This window comes from Erpetoichthys calabaricus, chromosome 13 (genome assembly GCF_900747795.2).
Source record: "Erpetoichthys calabaricus chromosome 13, fErpCal1.3, whole genome shotgun sequence".
In the NCBI taxonomy this organism is placed as follows: domain Eukaryota; kingdom Metazoa; phylum Chordata; class Cladistia; order Polypteriformes; family Polypteridae; genus Erpetoichthys; species Erpetoichthys calabaricus.
Genome location: NC_041406.2, coordinates 75,641,982 through 75,657,919, shown reverse-complemented (window position 1 = coordinate 75,657,919; position 15,938 = coordinate 75,641,982). Strand labels below are relative to the sequence as shown.

The window sequence follows — 15,938 nt, the reverse complement described above, 5'->3', positions numbered from 1 at the left end:
ACCAATTAGAACAGACAGCATTCTGTGCCCAAGTAATGCGGCTTATTTTTCAACTTTGGCAAATTCCCTGAGAAGAGCTTCAAATTCTTAGTTGTTAGGAGATGTCAGATTTACGATTAAAGAAATACACATTTTGCCCAGGATGTGATGCTCACTTACAGTCAGTTTAGTTGTGGCTTAGGTGGTGTAACTACTATAAAGGATGGATGGGCATCCCGGCTAAAGACATGAAAAATCTTTCCCTGGGTGGATGGATGGGCGTCCAACCAAGAGAGAAAAAGTTCTTATCCGGACGGGAAGCCTTAAATGGATGGATAGACGAGATGGATAGAGATTGGTTATGCTTATGGTATCCTGGCCTGGATTAAAGGGAAGCGCAGGAAGGGATGGTCTCTGAGGGCTGTTTAATCCCCCAGGACGTTAGATGACAGCAACCCTGGATATCAGTGCCGATTCGGACACCAGCCGGGATTTGTAGTCTGGTAATGCAGCCCTGTTAGGGTCCGGTGCCACTCCCTGTTATTTGGGACTTACGGGCAAAGCCCTAGCACTGGAAGTACTTCCACGTCCTCAGTAAAAGGGACCATGCTGTCTTGTCCAAGGCGAGTCAAAGCTGGCAGGAAGGAAGGCAACACTCGACTTGAGAAGAGCAGTGCGGTGGTGAGAGAGTAGAGGAAGGAGAGACGACTTGTGTTTTGTGCTTGGGTACACCAGGTACAGTATTTGTGTAATAAAACAGCCTGGCACTGTCTTGTGTGTTTGAGTTTGTGGTTTGGGGCCCACTGGTGCCCCCTAGCCTTCACAGTGGTTTTCAAAATATTTGAATCTGCTGGGACGTCAACAGGCCATGTGCACAGCTCTTCAATGTTTAAAGTGTCACTCAGCAAAGAAGTAAGAAGAAAGCCCTGACTGGACAACCATTTGGTGGGCTTGTGGTGATAGCGGGGACTCTTGAGCCGCCCAAGCCATTTCACAGACTGATGCCATGATTTGCCTTTATTAGTCTATTATTGTATCGCTAAATCTTTAATCCTAAATTCTCACTGATGCTGCAGTGAACTAAGCAGGTTGAGAGAATGGATAGATGGGTTCTGTATGTGTTTTTGACATTTCATGCTTCATAATGAGGATCCATAATTCTCTTATCTTGAGACCTGTTTGTTTTTGTGACACAATAATGTGTGACTGGAAAATAAAAACTGAAATTGGCCGTACTCTTATGGTGCAATTTCAATTGTGTAAATTTGTGTTATCCTGTATAACTGTAATAAAGCCTTACAAGTGCTTTAAGGTAGCTGATCTGGGAAGAAATGTGCAATGCCTTGGGATAATTCCCGTTTAGCAACCAAAGGATAGCGAGTGCCTACAGAAAGTGTTCACCCCTTCAGAAGTTCTCACATTTTATTGTAATGAAACATTCAATCACAGTGTATTTAATATGGCATTTTTGACATTAACACAAAAGATTCTTTAATGTCAGAGTGAAAACAGACCTCTACAAAGTGGTCTGAATTAATTACAAATATTAAACACTATATATGTGATCGTGTAAGTGATCACCCACTTTAACATGACACACCTAAATCATGAGTGGTGCTGCCAGGAGGCTTTAGAAGTCCCATCAGTAGTTAAATGGAGGTCACTTGTTGGTAGTCAAGGGGCTTTCAATTGATTGTAGCATAAATGCATCTGAATCTGGAAGGTCCAACTTGTGGTGAGTCAGTATGGTGGCCTAACCGACACAATGAAGACAAAAGAACACTTCAGACAACTCAGTGTAAAGGGGATTGAAAAGTACAAGTCCACGGATGGAGAGAAGAAAACATCCAAGTCACTAAATATCCTGATAAATCAATCGCTAACAAATCAAGAGTGTGGCACAACTGTAAATCTGCATAGAGAAGACCATCCATAAAGACTGAGCGATCATGCAAGAAGACGTCAAGTGATGGAGGCCAGCAAGAGACCTATAAGAACGCTAATGGAGTTACAAGCTACAGTGGGTGAGGCTGGAGACCAGGTGCTTCACCAGTCGTAGCTTTACAGTAAAATGGCAAAGAGAAATCCAATGGTAAAAAAAAAAATGCTTGTGACACCTTGGCTAGAGTTTGTGGAAAGGCAAATGAGACTCTAAAGTCGGCACAAAAGAATGTCCACTGGTGTGATGAGACCAAAACTAAGGTTTTCCACTATCGAATTAAACACTAAGTTTGGCATAAACCAAACACAGGACATTATCAAAAACACACCACTCCCTTCATGAAGCGTGGTGGTGGCAGCATCATTATGCTGTGTTAATGCTTCTCTGTAGCAGGCCTTTTGTCTAACCTTCTCAAAGTGCTACATATAGACCGTTGGGAGCCACTTCAAACCCCACCAATGTGTAGCATCCAACTGGATGACGCAACGTCGGCCATTCTGGTGCCAATACACTCACCACACATTAGCTATAAGGTGGTGAAGGGGTGAGACAGCTAACTAGCCCTCTCAAGGGCATGGTGTTCAATGTAGCCTACCCTTTTCAAATGATGCCAAGAAATCTTTAATGACCACCGAGAGTCAGGGTCTTGGGGTTAGGTCTCATCCAATAGATGGCGCCGATTTTTAAAGCACAGTGTCCTAGCACTGCAATCCACACACAAACCACAGGTGAAGCGCCCCCTGCTGGTCTCACCAACACCTCTAAAGGTTCCTTTGAATGCAACAAAATCCAAAGAAATCCTGGAGGACAACCTGATGCAAGAAACCTCCACCTTGGGAGAAGAATAGTTTTCCAGAAAGATGCCAGCTCTGAGAATAAAGACAAAGTTACACAGGAATGGATTCAAAACAAGAAAGTCAATGTCCCGGAGAGGCCGAGTGAGAGTCCAGATCTCAATCCAACTGGAGAATTTGTGGCTGGACTTGACAAGCGCTGCTCACTCATGACCTCCACGCAACCTGACAGAGCTTCAGCCGGTTTGCAAAGAAGAAGGGGAAATGTTACAGGGTCCAGATGTGCAAAGCTAATAGAGACCACAGCACACAGACACAAGACTGTCATGGCTGCCAAAGGTGCATCTGACTTGAAGGGGTGAAAGCTTATGCATTTTGTGTTTTATATTTGCAATTCATGCCCTGCGGTGGGCTGGTGCTTTGCCCGGGGTTTGTTCCTGCCTTGCGCCCTGTGCTGGCTGGCTGGATATTTGCAATTCATTTAGACCACTTTGACATTAAGGAGTCTTTTTCTGTGTCAAAAATGCCAAATTGTATCAACTTTGATTCAATGTTGTAGAATGATACAATTTGAAAACTTACAAGGGGTTAATGTATTTTCTAAGTGCTGTATTTGCTGATACCCAGATTGTGAAGCTGGTCCTATTTTTAAAATGTCTGGATTAAATTTTTAGGTGCCATCATTAATGAGTTTGTTCACGTATTAACAGACAGGCAGTTGGCTGGCACTACACTCTTAAAAATCCTGGTTCTTTAATGGCACTTTTCTGGGTTGTGGGGTTCCTCGTAGATCCATTGCTTGACAAAAAAAAATGTTTTATTCTGGAAAGGGGTCTCTGCATAAGAAACTTGTTCTTTGGGCTTTAAAAAAGATTCCTAATATTTGGACAAAACAGACTTCTTTAATGTATAGTAGGCTACTTAACAGGATACCAACAGACCAAAAAAATGGAACTGTGCCTTTGTTATCACATGCAGCCAGCGTCCTTTAAACATCATCAGCTTAATCAATATTATTTTAGAATAAGCTTCTATATCGGGGAAAAGGATACTCCTCCACCCTTGTTGCTCCAAACATTTGCTTTGTCAGTTGGCTCTCCTCTCTTTCTTTTGGGTGGGGGATGAATTTTGGTTTTAAGTTTGATTCGATTGTATGGATTGTTATTTGCTTTTAATTAAAATTACTAATATATACAGGTATATATATCCATCCATCCATTATCCAACCCGCTATATCGTAACTACAGGGTCACGGGGGTCTGCTGGAGCCAATCCCAGCCAACACAGGAAACAAATCCTGGGCAGGGCGCCAGCCCACCGCAGGGCACACACACACACAATTTAGAATCGCCAATGCACCTAACCTGCATGTCATTGGACTGTGGGAGGAAACCCACGCAGACACGGGGAGAACATGCAAACGCGGGAAGTGAACCCAGGTCTCCTAACTGCTTGGCAGCAATGCTACCCACTGCGCCACCGTGCCGCCCACAGGTATATTTATTTACTAGCAAAATACCCGAACTTCACAGCAGAGAAGTAGTGTGTTAAAGAAGTTATGAAAAAGAAATGGAAACATTTTTAAAATAACGTAACATGATTGTCAATGTAATTGTCTTGGGCTTATTTTAGTATTGAGTGTGAATTTGCTGATTCTAAAGAGTTTCATTTATGATTGTAAATGTTGTGTATGAGAAATGCGCATTTTTAGGATGTAAGGATCTCTTTGTAAACGACGCCCTCGGGCTCTAAAATGACCAAGCTGTCTGCTGAGCTTACTCTTGAGCATGTAACGTACAGTTGGCCATGTGAGAAGCAATCCTGTGTCAAGTCAATGCCAACCTTTTTTAGAGTGTGGTCCTGTGACTTATTTATTGCCATAGCGAAGCAGACCCTTACTCGAAATTGGAGGCGTTTGAACTGGAATGGGAGGTCAGAGGGTATGGGAGCGAGTGAGGAGGCACAGGAGTGCGGGATGTCGTTAATGTATATAGGCAGGGAGCCAACCACGTGGTAGGTGCGCGGAGCAGACAGCCGCCGTGCGGATAAAGGAAGGGGGACCGGGGGGCGGCCCTTGTGCGTCTCTGCCGTGAAATAAATCCTCTGTTAACGGAAATAAGGAATGAAGCCGCCAAAAGGAGAGGTCAGTTCCGAAAGTTCCTTACGGCATAATGATGAGAATCGACAAAAAGTAGACGTTATTTTCGAAAGTTCGTTACGGGGCACGGCGCAAAATGAAACATAGGCCTACTTAAAGTTTGTAAGTACAGTGTAAAGGATGAATGTAGGAAATTTGATCTTCATACTTATATTGGAAGTCGCAGAAATAGTGAAGAGGGGTTTCCCCTATCAATATATACAGTTTAGGGGGTACACCCGTTTCCCCCCCTTGGGTGTTGCAATAGGACATGAAACGTTCCTAAGTTTTCTCAGTACATCTCAGCTACCCACCTATATGGAAAATGGGAGAATTAGTGATGAGTCAGTGAGGGCTTTGCCTTTCATACGTACAGATATCATCAGCCAGTTGGTATTAATAAATCTGTTATCTACTCATGGATTTTTATTGAACTTGTTATGGATCTAAATAAAGGTTCCCTCTGGCGCCTTCATGTGGATGGTTCTTTTGGGCACCAATAATGGTTCCCTTATGGCATCGCTTTAAAGAACCACTCTGGCACCTTTAGTTTTAAGAGGGCACCGTCTCGCAGCTCAAGGCCTAGTCATGGACTCTTTGAAGGTGGCAAAAAATCCCCAAGTCTTTGTGTTAAGGTAATTGGCAACCTTAAGCAGTGATTCAGTATTTGTGTGTGTGTGTGAGTATAAGCATGTTGTGACAGACGTGATCCCCGTCCTGCTGCCAGGCATAGACTCTGACATGCTGAGACCCTCGAAGTGCCGGACACGATGTCCCCATGTCAATGGGGATTTTCCCCCTGGTTGCTCTAGTTTTATTCCCACATCACCCCAGATGAGCAGGTCGGGTGCTAAGCTGGCTCCACGTCAGTGTGTGTGTGTGATGCCCCCAGCTCTATAGGGTAATCTCTGGCCACCCGTGACCCTAAACTGAACAAAGCAAGTTTCAGGAGGTTAAGATTCACTGTGCTCGGTAAAATAAAGTTTAAATCTACAGCCTACAGATAATGTGAAACACATTTTAGAAGCTTTTTGTAGGTGTCAAGGAAGAGTGGATCCTCAAAGCAACTCATTTAGGCAAGGTTAAGTGTTATAGTCGTACTTTACATTTAACACTGGGTACAGCAGACATGAACATGATTATGAAAGCTAGCAGGATCAAGGAAATGTCGAAAAGAAATACATGTGAGACATTCAGTGGTGTTGCTTGTAAGGGGCAACAATAAAAAGACTAGTGAATAAATAAAATTGTCGGGGGGACTAGAAGGTTCTCTTGGTTACAGCATGTGTGAAATCTCCAAGCCAGCGCTAAACCCATCACTCTTATTTACACACATTCATGTGCACAACCTGAAACCATGCACTTAAGATTTAAGCTGTAGAACTGAGGTATTTTAAATAAATAGACATTGGCAAAGCACTTGTAGACTGTAAGACTATTAATATTTTATCCATAGCTCATCTCAGAAACATTTGTTTCTTAACGTTTTACAAAGAATATGGAGTTCAATTCTTAAAAAAAACAAAAAGTCAATCTTATCTCTTGTAGTAAGTATCAATCATCATTAAAATATGTGGTTCCCAGAAATATCTTGCAGACCTATAGGGAAAGAAAAAAAAATATTTTAAAATAAATATTGAGTACTTCACATAATCGAATGGAACTGAAATTTTTAAGTCTTTGTTTTACTGAAAGGTCTGTGAAGAATTTTATTTATCCATTCATCTACTTTCTGAACCACTTTACCGTTAAAGGCTTGCAGATTTATAATATTAAAAGTCAGTTTCTTTCATACAAAGACTGAAACATGCATGGTACCTTTGGTGATGTTTGTTTGTTCAGAACAATCAAGAAACAAATTGTGTTTTTTATTTTTATTTTTTTAATTTTTGTGGACAGAGACCGTTTAGGTAGCACGGTGGCTCAGTGGTTAACACTGCTGCCTCCAGAGATCCCCAAGCGAGTCGGCGCCTGTGTGTCGACTTTTCTCTTTGTCTCGGCACAGACTGAAAGTGCAGTTAAATGCTAACAAATTTGTGCCAGGGTGAGCAGATTTGTTGCGGAGTGTGTAAGTGTGCCACATTATACGCTGGCATCCAGTCCAGGGATTGTTTCTGCATTGTGCCCACAGCTGCCAGGACAGCCTTAAACATTCTGCAACTCTAAAAGGGTGCTAAAGTGAGAGGACTGAGCAAAACCAACCTAAAAATACAACTTGCGCATCCTTCAAAGTTGGGTTTGCTGCAGTACATGCTGTTTGTTTAAATCTTCATTCTGGATTCCTCTATCCGTGTTACTTATTTTCTAAGAAATCTGCAAATCAGAGCATAATTCAACTAATGTAATAAATGAATTGGAGGTGAAATTGACACCTTTTGACAGCCAGCGCCGTCGGTCATCCTCACAGCAAATATTTGACCTGAATGGGACGTCACTCGCATCCCAAGAATAAGCAGACTCAATTTAAAAAGCAATTCTCTAAATATCTGACCCTATTATATCAAGGTGGATTTTACTTCGAATTATTCAGGAAATTGTGGCTGCCCTCTTAACTTTAGCCAAGTCAGACGTTTTCTTCTTGTGTGTTCAGAGGGGTTGCTGCTGTTGTTGTTTGTAACAACATTTCTTGAGCTACTGCAAAAGCTAATTTTTCCCATTTAAATGTATCTAGAATTTCTTACACTGTTCACATATTTGTAATAAATCGTAGGGCACTCCTTACATTAGCGTGATCATCTGAATAGATGCTGCATTTCTGTGTTGAGAAATTCTGCATGAACTCCAGCGCAACTCACTCACTTTGTGTAAACTTCTGCTCGTACTGTCGGCTGTGCTTCTCCGCCACGCTGTATCTCCTCCCGATGCCGTGCGACCGCGACAACACACAGTCGACGTAAATGTCCCAAAAGAGCTGCGCCAGGTCGATGAAGAGAGCGTTGTGCTTCGGGTGCTCGGATACCTTGAGATAGATCATGAAATCCCAAAAGCCGTTCACACTGTCTGCCACACGAAGTTTCTTCATCGCAATGACAGCAATTGAAGAGGAATCCCAGCACTGCGGATCGATCTCACCCAGGCTCCCTGGATGACTGCTTGCTCCGTGGTTGCCTTTTAAAAACCCGGGCTTGCCGCCTGCCCCAGCAACCATCAGGATACAGACCAGCTGGAGGTACCATTTGTTGCTCGGCGAATCCATCATGTGAAGCAGCCCTAAGGATAAAGAAAAATAGCAAGGGCTGAGAATGGTCGCGATAAACGATTGGATAGGATAACAACTACGTTTCAAATCAGTGGAGTGGGCGCACTTTTCGAAATGTTATGTTTACTTTGATTGTTAAAACTTGTTTAGTAATACAGTCAAAATGTAAAGTGAAACACATTTTAGAGGCTTTTTTGTACGTATTAAGGATAGGCGGATCATCAGTACCTCTGTGTATTATATTGCTGTGCCACTTGCTGCCCTAACTTATTCTATCACACGCTCCACAGCGCGCACGGATCGCTTCTTTCCCAGCCCCCTTATTCTATAAAACGTCACTTCAGGGACAGACAAACGGCTACCAGCCTGAAAGGACTACGACACCCGGTAGCCGCTGTGAAAAACACGACAATCTGGCCGTTTTCTCCATCCAGTCTTTAAAAACTGGCCACCCGGCTTTAAGTTTTATCCAAGATGACTTTAACCCCCGCCACGGTTTGCAGTTGGCTTTGTCAAATTAACAGCAGAACGACTCTGACAAAAGTTCATTTTCCTTCCTGATGATGATTATGATTGCTTTGGCATTAAACCTTTTGAATTAATGTTTCCCCCTGCGGCTTCATTTACCTCATCAGCCGTTTGCGCAATGCCAGAAGCGCATTCTGTTCAGTACCATGGATGTGCTGTAGGATTTCTTGTGGTGGGGGAGACGATTGCTATTTCGCGTGTATTTGGTATCCATTTTCAGATTACTTTAAGATCTCGTGGAGATTCAATCAAACTGCAGTTAAAAAGTGAATCCGATGCACGACATGGAGCATTTGTGTATTCCATCCATCCATTCACTTAGTCTTTGAAGCCGCTTTTCAGTGTTGGATATCTGCGAGCTGAAGGCGATTGAGAGTCTAACGAAAACTGGAAGGGACGGCGGACAGCCTTACTCACGATGTATCGGCCTAACATACACAAGCACTCGATGTTTTTAAGAACTGTGGAGAAACCCGGAGAATTACATTCGATTTCCCAGGCAGTCTATAGCAACCCAGCGGCTTGGCGCTGTGAGTCACGTTGCGTTAACCACTGCGCCATCCTGCTGCCAGTACTTGATCTGCTGTGTAAAGAGTTCGGTAACTTTTGTAAGATATAACGCCCTTTAAATCGATTACTCATTAGACGTAAGTGTAATAAAAACGCAACAGGGTCATGCTACTTTTAAACAGTTTCAGAAAGGTTACATTTAAGCGCTGGATGCTAATAACCGTTTTGGGTGTTCTCGAATAACGGCTGCGCTTAGAGCACAAAGTGTACCGTACTGTTCGGTTTTCACGAAACGTTTTAACAGTACCCTCAACGCTCTTAGCCCCTCCGGACTTGTTGATGTTACGTCTTAAAAATAAACTAGCTTTGACACCGAAACGAGGCGAAATACATAGGCGGCACATTATATATTTATAAATTATGTTCAAGCGCTTCTTTAGATATTCATAAACAACACAAGTCATGTTTAACTGTAAAAAATGGCATTTATCATTTACAAATCACGAAAAAGACTTTCCTTATTCCCAACTAATTACTAATATACACCGCATGCCTGTCTCGGTGGGTTTGATCACACGCGCAGTGTCACCGGTACGGATTATCTTTTTCATTCACACGATTAGGGAAGAGTGCAATAACTCAAAACTGGAAACTTGGCAGCAGCCAACCCTCCGTGTTCTGAAGACGCTGCTCTCGTTCCAGACTCGCCCCAAAGCTAAATGTTTGGCCCCAGACTCATAACGGAGAGCAAGACTCAATTCCTGGACGGAGTTTGTTACTCTAACGACCTAAAGAATTCAGACAACGAAAATAATGAATTCCTCGCCCGAGTTTTCCCATTTGCGCTGTCAGATTTATTGAATTTCTTCCCTATCATATTTTTATCCTAATATTCGAGAGTGTCGAACTGACCTCGTGAAAACCACCGAGGAAGAGACTTGAGCTCTTGATTATAATTTTAAATCCATACATCGGGAGTTATGGCTGGTACAAGGCAAACAAACGTAGTTTTCCACGTCCACCTGTTTGGCAGCCTTCCCTTCTCTCAACTGTCTGTGGAGTTTTCATTATGCGTTTACTTCCAATGGGAGTAACCCGCGATATACAGTAAGAAAACACCGAGCTAATGCAGCTCCATGAGCATAATACCAAGTATAAAAAAAATCATCAAAGAAACACCTGCAGTATTCGTTTTAAAATTCAGTAGCTTACTGTGCTTTTTGTATTCTTGTCTTCCGCGACGAATGCAGAATCTCCGCTTGCCTTAAAGTTGCCCGTCCCGGTGAGTGGCTGTGGTGCCGAAGCCGAGGAGCGCCGCTCCCCACACTGTGCCATGCTTTTAGGCGGCTATGCCCGTTATATAGCGGATCCCGCCTACGCGGCTCTTGCGTCTGAAAAGAGCGGCGCTCGTTTTGCGCAGGTTTTCGAATCGGTACGAAAGCAAAGCGTTAGATATGAAGATGATACAATCAAAACAGAACAATACGACTTATGATCTGTGCAGCACGAAAAGTAACCGACGTTATACATCTACCCGGATTTGGGAAAGTTTTCCTCAACATGTCCAATATAACCAGAAATTAAAAAGGGATGAGGCACGGCGGACACAGGCTATACGAGAGCGGCGCCTGCAGCAAGCTGGTAATCCCAGTATGGGCTCTTGGGGGATAAAAAGTGCCTACTTCGTCAAGCTGCCGACTTTGATTATCCAATCACACATGCAATCGTTAAAAAAAGATAAACGAGATCCTAAACTGCTTAATTGAGCAGAACGTCGATGATGTGTCTTCATTAAAACCGCTGATCCGGGAGCTGTAATGTGTTTGTTTTTTTAATTTTAAGTGCTCCATTGTATTGCCAATAAGTAAACAAAGCAGCTGCTGTGTGCTTCGACTAAACTGAGTGCAATATAAAAAGCGTGTGTCCTTGCACCTTGGGGGGACACACAGTGCATCTGAAGGAACAAGTCATGTTGGTCAAGGCAGATTTATTTATAAAAGCACATTTAAAGCTACAGATGTTGAGCCAAAGTGCTGCACAAAGGGACAATAAAATAAACACAATGCAAACAGTAGTGTAAGAACAGATTAATAAAACTATCAATTAACACTATCATCCATACCCTTACACACAGTGAGATGTGGAAGAGAAGAAGCTGGTCTTACGCCAACCACGACAGAGGAAGAAGGCCTGATGTGGAGAGGCAGATCATTTCAAAGTCTAGGAGCAACAACTAAGAAAGCTCTGTCTCTCTTAGTCAGCTGAAATCTTGGAGCTATGAGGAGTAGATGTCGAGATGACCTCAATGCCCTCGGCGCTGAATGGGGATAAGGGATATCTCAGATGTATGTTGGAGTGATACCAAGCAAAGCTTTAAAAACAAAGAACCCAAAGAACCCAATTTTAAAATCAATACAAAATCTCACCGGTAGCCAGTAGAGAGAGGCTAGTGAGATAGGTTCCTTTTTTTATAGTTCTAGTTAAAAATCTGTGTTTTGAACTAGATGAAGGTGCGACAGAGCATATTTCAGCAATCTCACATATAAGGAGTTAACACTAGTCTAGCTGAGATGTAATAAAAGCATGAATGACTGTTTCCAAGTCCTTTTTTGCCTCAGTTGGTAAAAACTGAACTTTATTACCATGGAAATTGGTTTATCAAAACTCAGTGACGACTCAAAGATGATCCCCAGGCTCCTGACATCATTTTGAATCATTGCCGACACAAAGCCTGCCTAAGTGCCAATTTCAGCAGTGGATGAGGTAGGACCAAAAATAAGGACCTCTGTTGTATTTTCATTTAGTTGTAGGAAATTTTGTGCCATCCAATATTTTATATCATCAAGACTCTCCATCGGCTTTTTTACTGATGAAGTGATGTCAGGTCTGACTTTGAGGTATAGCTGCGTATAACAATGGTAAACGACACCATGTTTTTGAAAGAAACACATTTTAGGCATAAAGGTGAGATGTTTGCTCTTTGCTTCATCGTGAGTTATCAAGACAAGCTACCAAACAACAGTCTTAGATTATTACTGTGTGTATATAGTGACTTGAAGGCAACTCAGAACACATCATTAAACATGCTTAATCCAGTTTAGGGTTGTAGGGGCTGAAGCGTTCCCTGGCTGCTTTGGCACAAGGCAGGAGTTGGCTCTTTGATAGGCCGCTGGCCAGCTGTAGGACGTGCAAATAGGACAGCTGGGATGTGCGAGGAAAACCCACACAGGCATTGTAAAAATGGAGAAAATACATCAACAATGGTGCACATGCAAAAAGACAAAACCAATGTCCTAGAGGTATGAGGGAACCGCTGTACCAAATATCACCCAGACTTTGTAGATTTTAAATTAAAACAGGCATCTTGGAGAGTTACAGCAGCAATATGCACAAAGAAAGAACCAATCCCAATCACTTCTGTTGAAAACTTTTTTAAAACCTGACAAGATCTAATCAATAACATTTTAGAGTAAGATTTTATATTGGGGAAAAGGATTCTCTTCCTTGTTTTCTACTCTTAAACAGTTTTTCTCTGGCTGTTGGCCTTCCTCTATTTCTCTCGTGTGTGGGTTGAATGTAGTTCTATTAAGTTTGATTTGATTGTATGGAATGCTACTTGCTTTTAATAAAATCAATAAAAAAGAAAGAAAGAACCAACCCTAAATTCAGCAACACAAGGCCATTTTGACTTCCCAATCTACCCAACAGCTTGTGTTTGAACTATGCAAAGATGAAAATGCTACAAATATAAAAATACACTAAATCAGAGCTAGTATATGGGAAGATCCTGTCAAACCATTCTGTGTGCCTTTTTTCAAGTAAATAGACAAATGCGCTAACTGTCTTTCTCAATCCCTTGCAGATCTTTCTCAGGAAATCCCGTCGGGTTCCGGCGCCTCTGATGATGTCACTTCCAGTTCTGGAGCCTTGGATAATGTCACTTCCGGTTTCTGGCTCCTCCGATGACGTTACGTGCTGGCAAATAAAGAAGCCATCTTTACTGACAAGAATCAGTTCAGTTGTGGATTCCGATCTGTAAAGATCTGTGCAATACCTTAACCTTTTGCAGCCAGGACATACTATACGGGTGGCTGCCCCAAACCTTCTTGATGTCTTTGTGTGCTCTTTGTGACACCATATTTAAAACACAAAATCCAAGGCTAAACTGAAAGTTGAACAAAGCAAAAAAGAGGCAGACTATCCAAATAATTTCCTGGTCGTGCAGGTCTTTCACTTGATTATTAGAACCCCCACATATTTCATTGCATGTTACTCATGAATATGTAACATCTGGAACTCATCATTGCTACAAGAAGCTGAGATTCCTGAAAATACAAAATGGCAGTGACAGCAAATCATTCCAAAACTCAAAACAGCAGCAGAAGATTATAAACAAAACCAAAATTAAATTTAAATTAAAAGTAACTAAAAATTCCAGAAGTCCAAAATGATAAGATTTTGGCACCTTTTACGTCAAACCCCAGAAGGTGGTCTCCAGGTGCCCATGCATGATATGGGTGACACCCCCTACCCACACCCCACTCAGTGTGTGGAACTTGCAGAGAGGTTTTGGGCATGAAAGAGCATTGGCATAGAGTGCCCTTCATCAATTTTGATTGACAAACTTGTAGGCTCAAAAACCAGCACATCACTTGGGGGTTGGAGTCCCTGTGGGAACACAGTCACTGTAAAAGTGAGTGGTCAGTGACCAAGACAAAACTCACCCCAGGTAATAGTGGAATAGGGTGTCAGCCCATTTAATGGCCAAGGCCTCTCACTCAATAGCAGTGTATCCAGTTTCCAGCTGGGGTACATGGAGCATTAGACTATGTTGACAACCTGGTTCAACATGGCAGCCAGGACAGTGTCCAAAGCATTGGTCTGGAGATGAAAAGGCAAAGTAAACCTAGAGCGAATTAGAAGAGGAACCGAAATAAGGGCTGTTTTTAGGTCACTGAGTGCTTCCTCTGTTTTTGGGACTCCATGACATCTTATTTGTAGTACTCTTTCGAGTGAGATCTTTCAAAGGTGCAACCCTGTCCAAAAAGTGAGGTGTAAATTTTTGATAGTACCTGGCTAGAACCAGGAAGGCCTGTACTTGACTTTTGGTCTGGGGCCAGGGCCAATCCTATAGTAAATGGCTTCAACCTTTGGAACACTGCTGTATGTGGGTAGACTCAGGATATTGGCTGGCATAATGCACAATAACTAATAAGTATTTATGGACCCCGTGCTGAAGGTTTGTGTGGGCCAACTATGTCAATACTGATTCACTCAAACGGAATCTCAATCAAAGGTAAAAGAAGAAGAGGAGTGCAGTCTCGCCAGTATATTTGATTTAAATTACACTGTGGACAAGCAGCACACCTCTTCATGTATGCCAAGCCAATAAAATCTAGCTAGGATTCTTTTGAGTGTTTTTTTCAGTGGCCAAGTGAGCTCCCAAAAGGTGGGCATGAGCCAGGTCATAGATGTCACTGCAATAAGGCCATGGAACTAGGAGTGGGCTTGGCTTTTTGCCTTAGTATTCCTCCACCTGATATAAAAAAAGTTAATAATCAGCATGACATGTGGCCCCAGGGGGCATAAAATTGGCAGATTGCAGTCCTTCAACAGAGCTTACAACATTCCTGGTAAACTTCAGCGAGTCATTGTTCCACTGCTCTCACCAAAAAGAGAAGGCAGGAAGTGAAACTGCAATTGCAGTGCAGACGATCCTCCTATCTCAGATGGGAGTGTCACAGGAATGACAGGCATGACAGTGTCCACTGTTCAAAAGTCAGCCTTGTCTCACTGGTAGCCATGTCCTTACCTGCTCTTTTCCATGTTGGAGAACCACCTTTCGTATACTCTCCCAAGTGTGTACAAACTGAAACGAGTCCTTGTTACTTTTGTTCTACAGCCAGTCCTTGCCCAATATCACGCTGAAGGGCAGATGTAGCAATACCACCATAGTAATTCTGAGGTCTCCAAGCCTACCAAACACAACGTACTGGGGTCTTCCCACGAGACTCCACGAATACATGTATTACAGGCCCTTCTTCCATCATAGTGTGACATAGCAGTGAGCGGTAATAAAGATATTGCTGCCAGAATCATAAAGCCTGAATGAGATATATATTCAGCTTATCTGTGCTGAAAAGGAAATACGAAGAGGGTGAGATACGGCCATATAACAGTATCTTTCTTCTTGTGTAAACCCACACTCCATCATTTCATCCAAGTGGGGACAACTTGTCCCCTGGAGCCACAGTACGCCACACTTTTACCGTTATAGGAAGGATGATGATCGGGCTCTTCTCCTTGGGCTGCCCGAAAAAGTCTTCTTTTCTCTGGCCAAATGGTGTGAAGAGCAGCCTGGTGGAGCTTGGTGGTCTCCACCTGACTCTCCATGTCTGCCCTAGACTGGATGGAACAAAGGTTTGGGGAGCACATGGACCAGAAAGTCACATTCCACCATCTCTACCACATGCACCACTGTGTTCTCCCCAGGGCACAGCCAGTGAGCCAGTTTCCCCCAAATATCAAAAGCCCAGGCTTGGGCTGGCCACTCAGGGCCAGGATCTGTGCCCACTCCTGATGGAGCCAATGAGGCTATGGTCTTCTTGTATATTAAGTCTCAATGCCATCCTTTGGGTGCACTGTGCTAGACCCTGGGATCTTACCATGCTCTGTGCTTCTCCGGCCTTCCACAGAGTTTCAACTAGTTCAGTTTGTTGCACAGCTACTTGTAATTGCAGTTGGCCGACCTGCTTGATGAGCTACTGGACCAGCTGGATGAGGTCTGTTGGGTCGATCATCCTGTAGACTACACCACTTTTGGAACCAGGTGACTACACCAAGAGAGAC

General features: G+C 43.0%; 1 protein-coding gene across 1 annotated transcript; it reads right to left on the bottom strand.

The window, feature by feature from the left end:
• Positions 1-6,134: 6,134 nt before the first annotated feature.
• LOC114663979 (protein FAM237A-like) lies at positions 6,135-10,662 on the bottom strand. The gene is made up of 3 exons (XM_028817954.2): positions 10,302-10,662; positions 7,652-8,062; positions 6,135-6,451 (listed from the first exon to the last, which is right to left on the bottom strand). Exons 2-3 carry the CDS (start codon positions 8,049-8,051, stop codon positions 6,417-6,419), a joined length of 435 nt encoding a protein of 144 aa, XP_028673787.2. The 5' UTR covers positions 8,052-8,062; positions 10,302-10,662; the 3' UTR covers positions 6,135-6,416.
• Positions 10,663-15,938: the final 5,276 nt, after the last annotated feature.

Bases quoted from the DNA above. Each gene is read 5' to 3' on its own strand.
- LOC114663979 (XM_028817954.2), bottom strand. From the start codon at position 8,051: ATGATGGATTCGCCGAGCAACAAATGGTACCTCCAGCTGGTCTGTATC. The intron at 6,452-7,651 runs GTGAGTGAGTTG...CTTTCCCTATAG, and splicing joins CGAGCAGAAGTTTACACAAA to GTCTGCAAGATATTTCTGGG.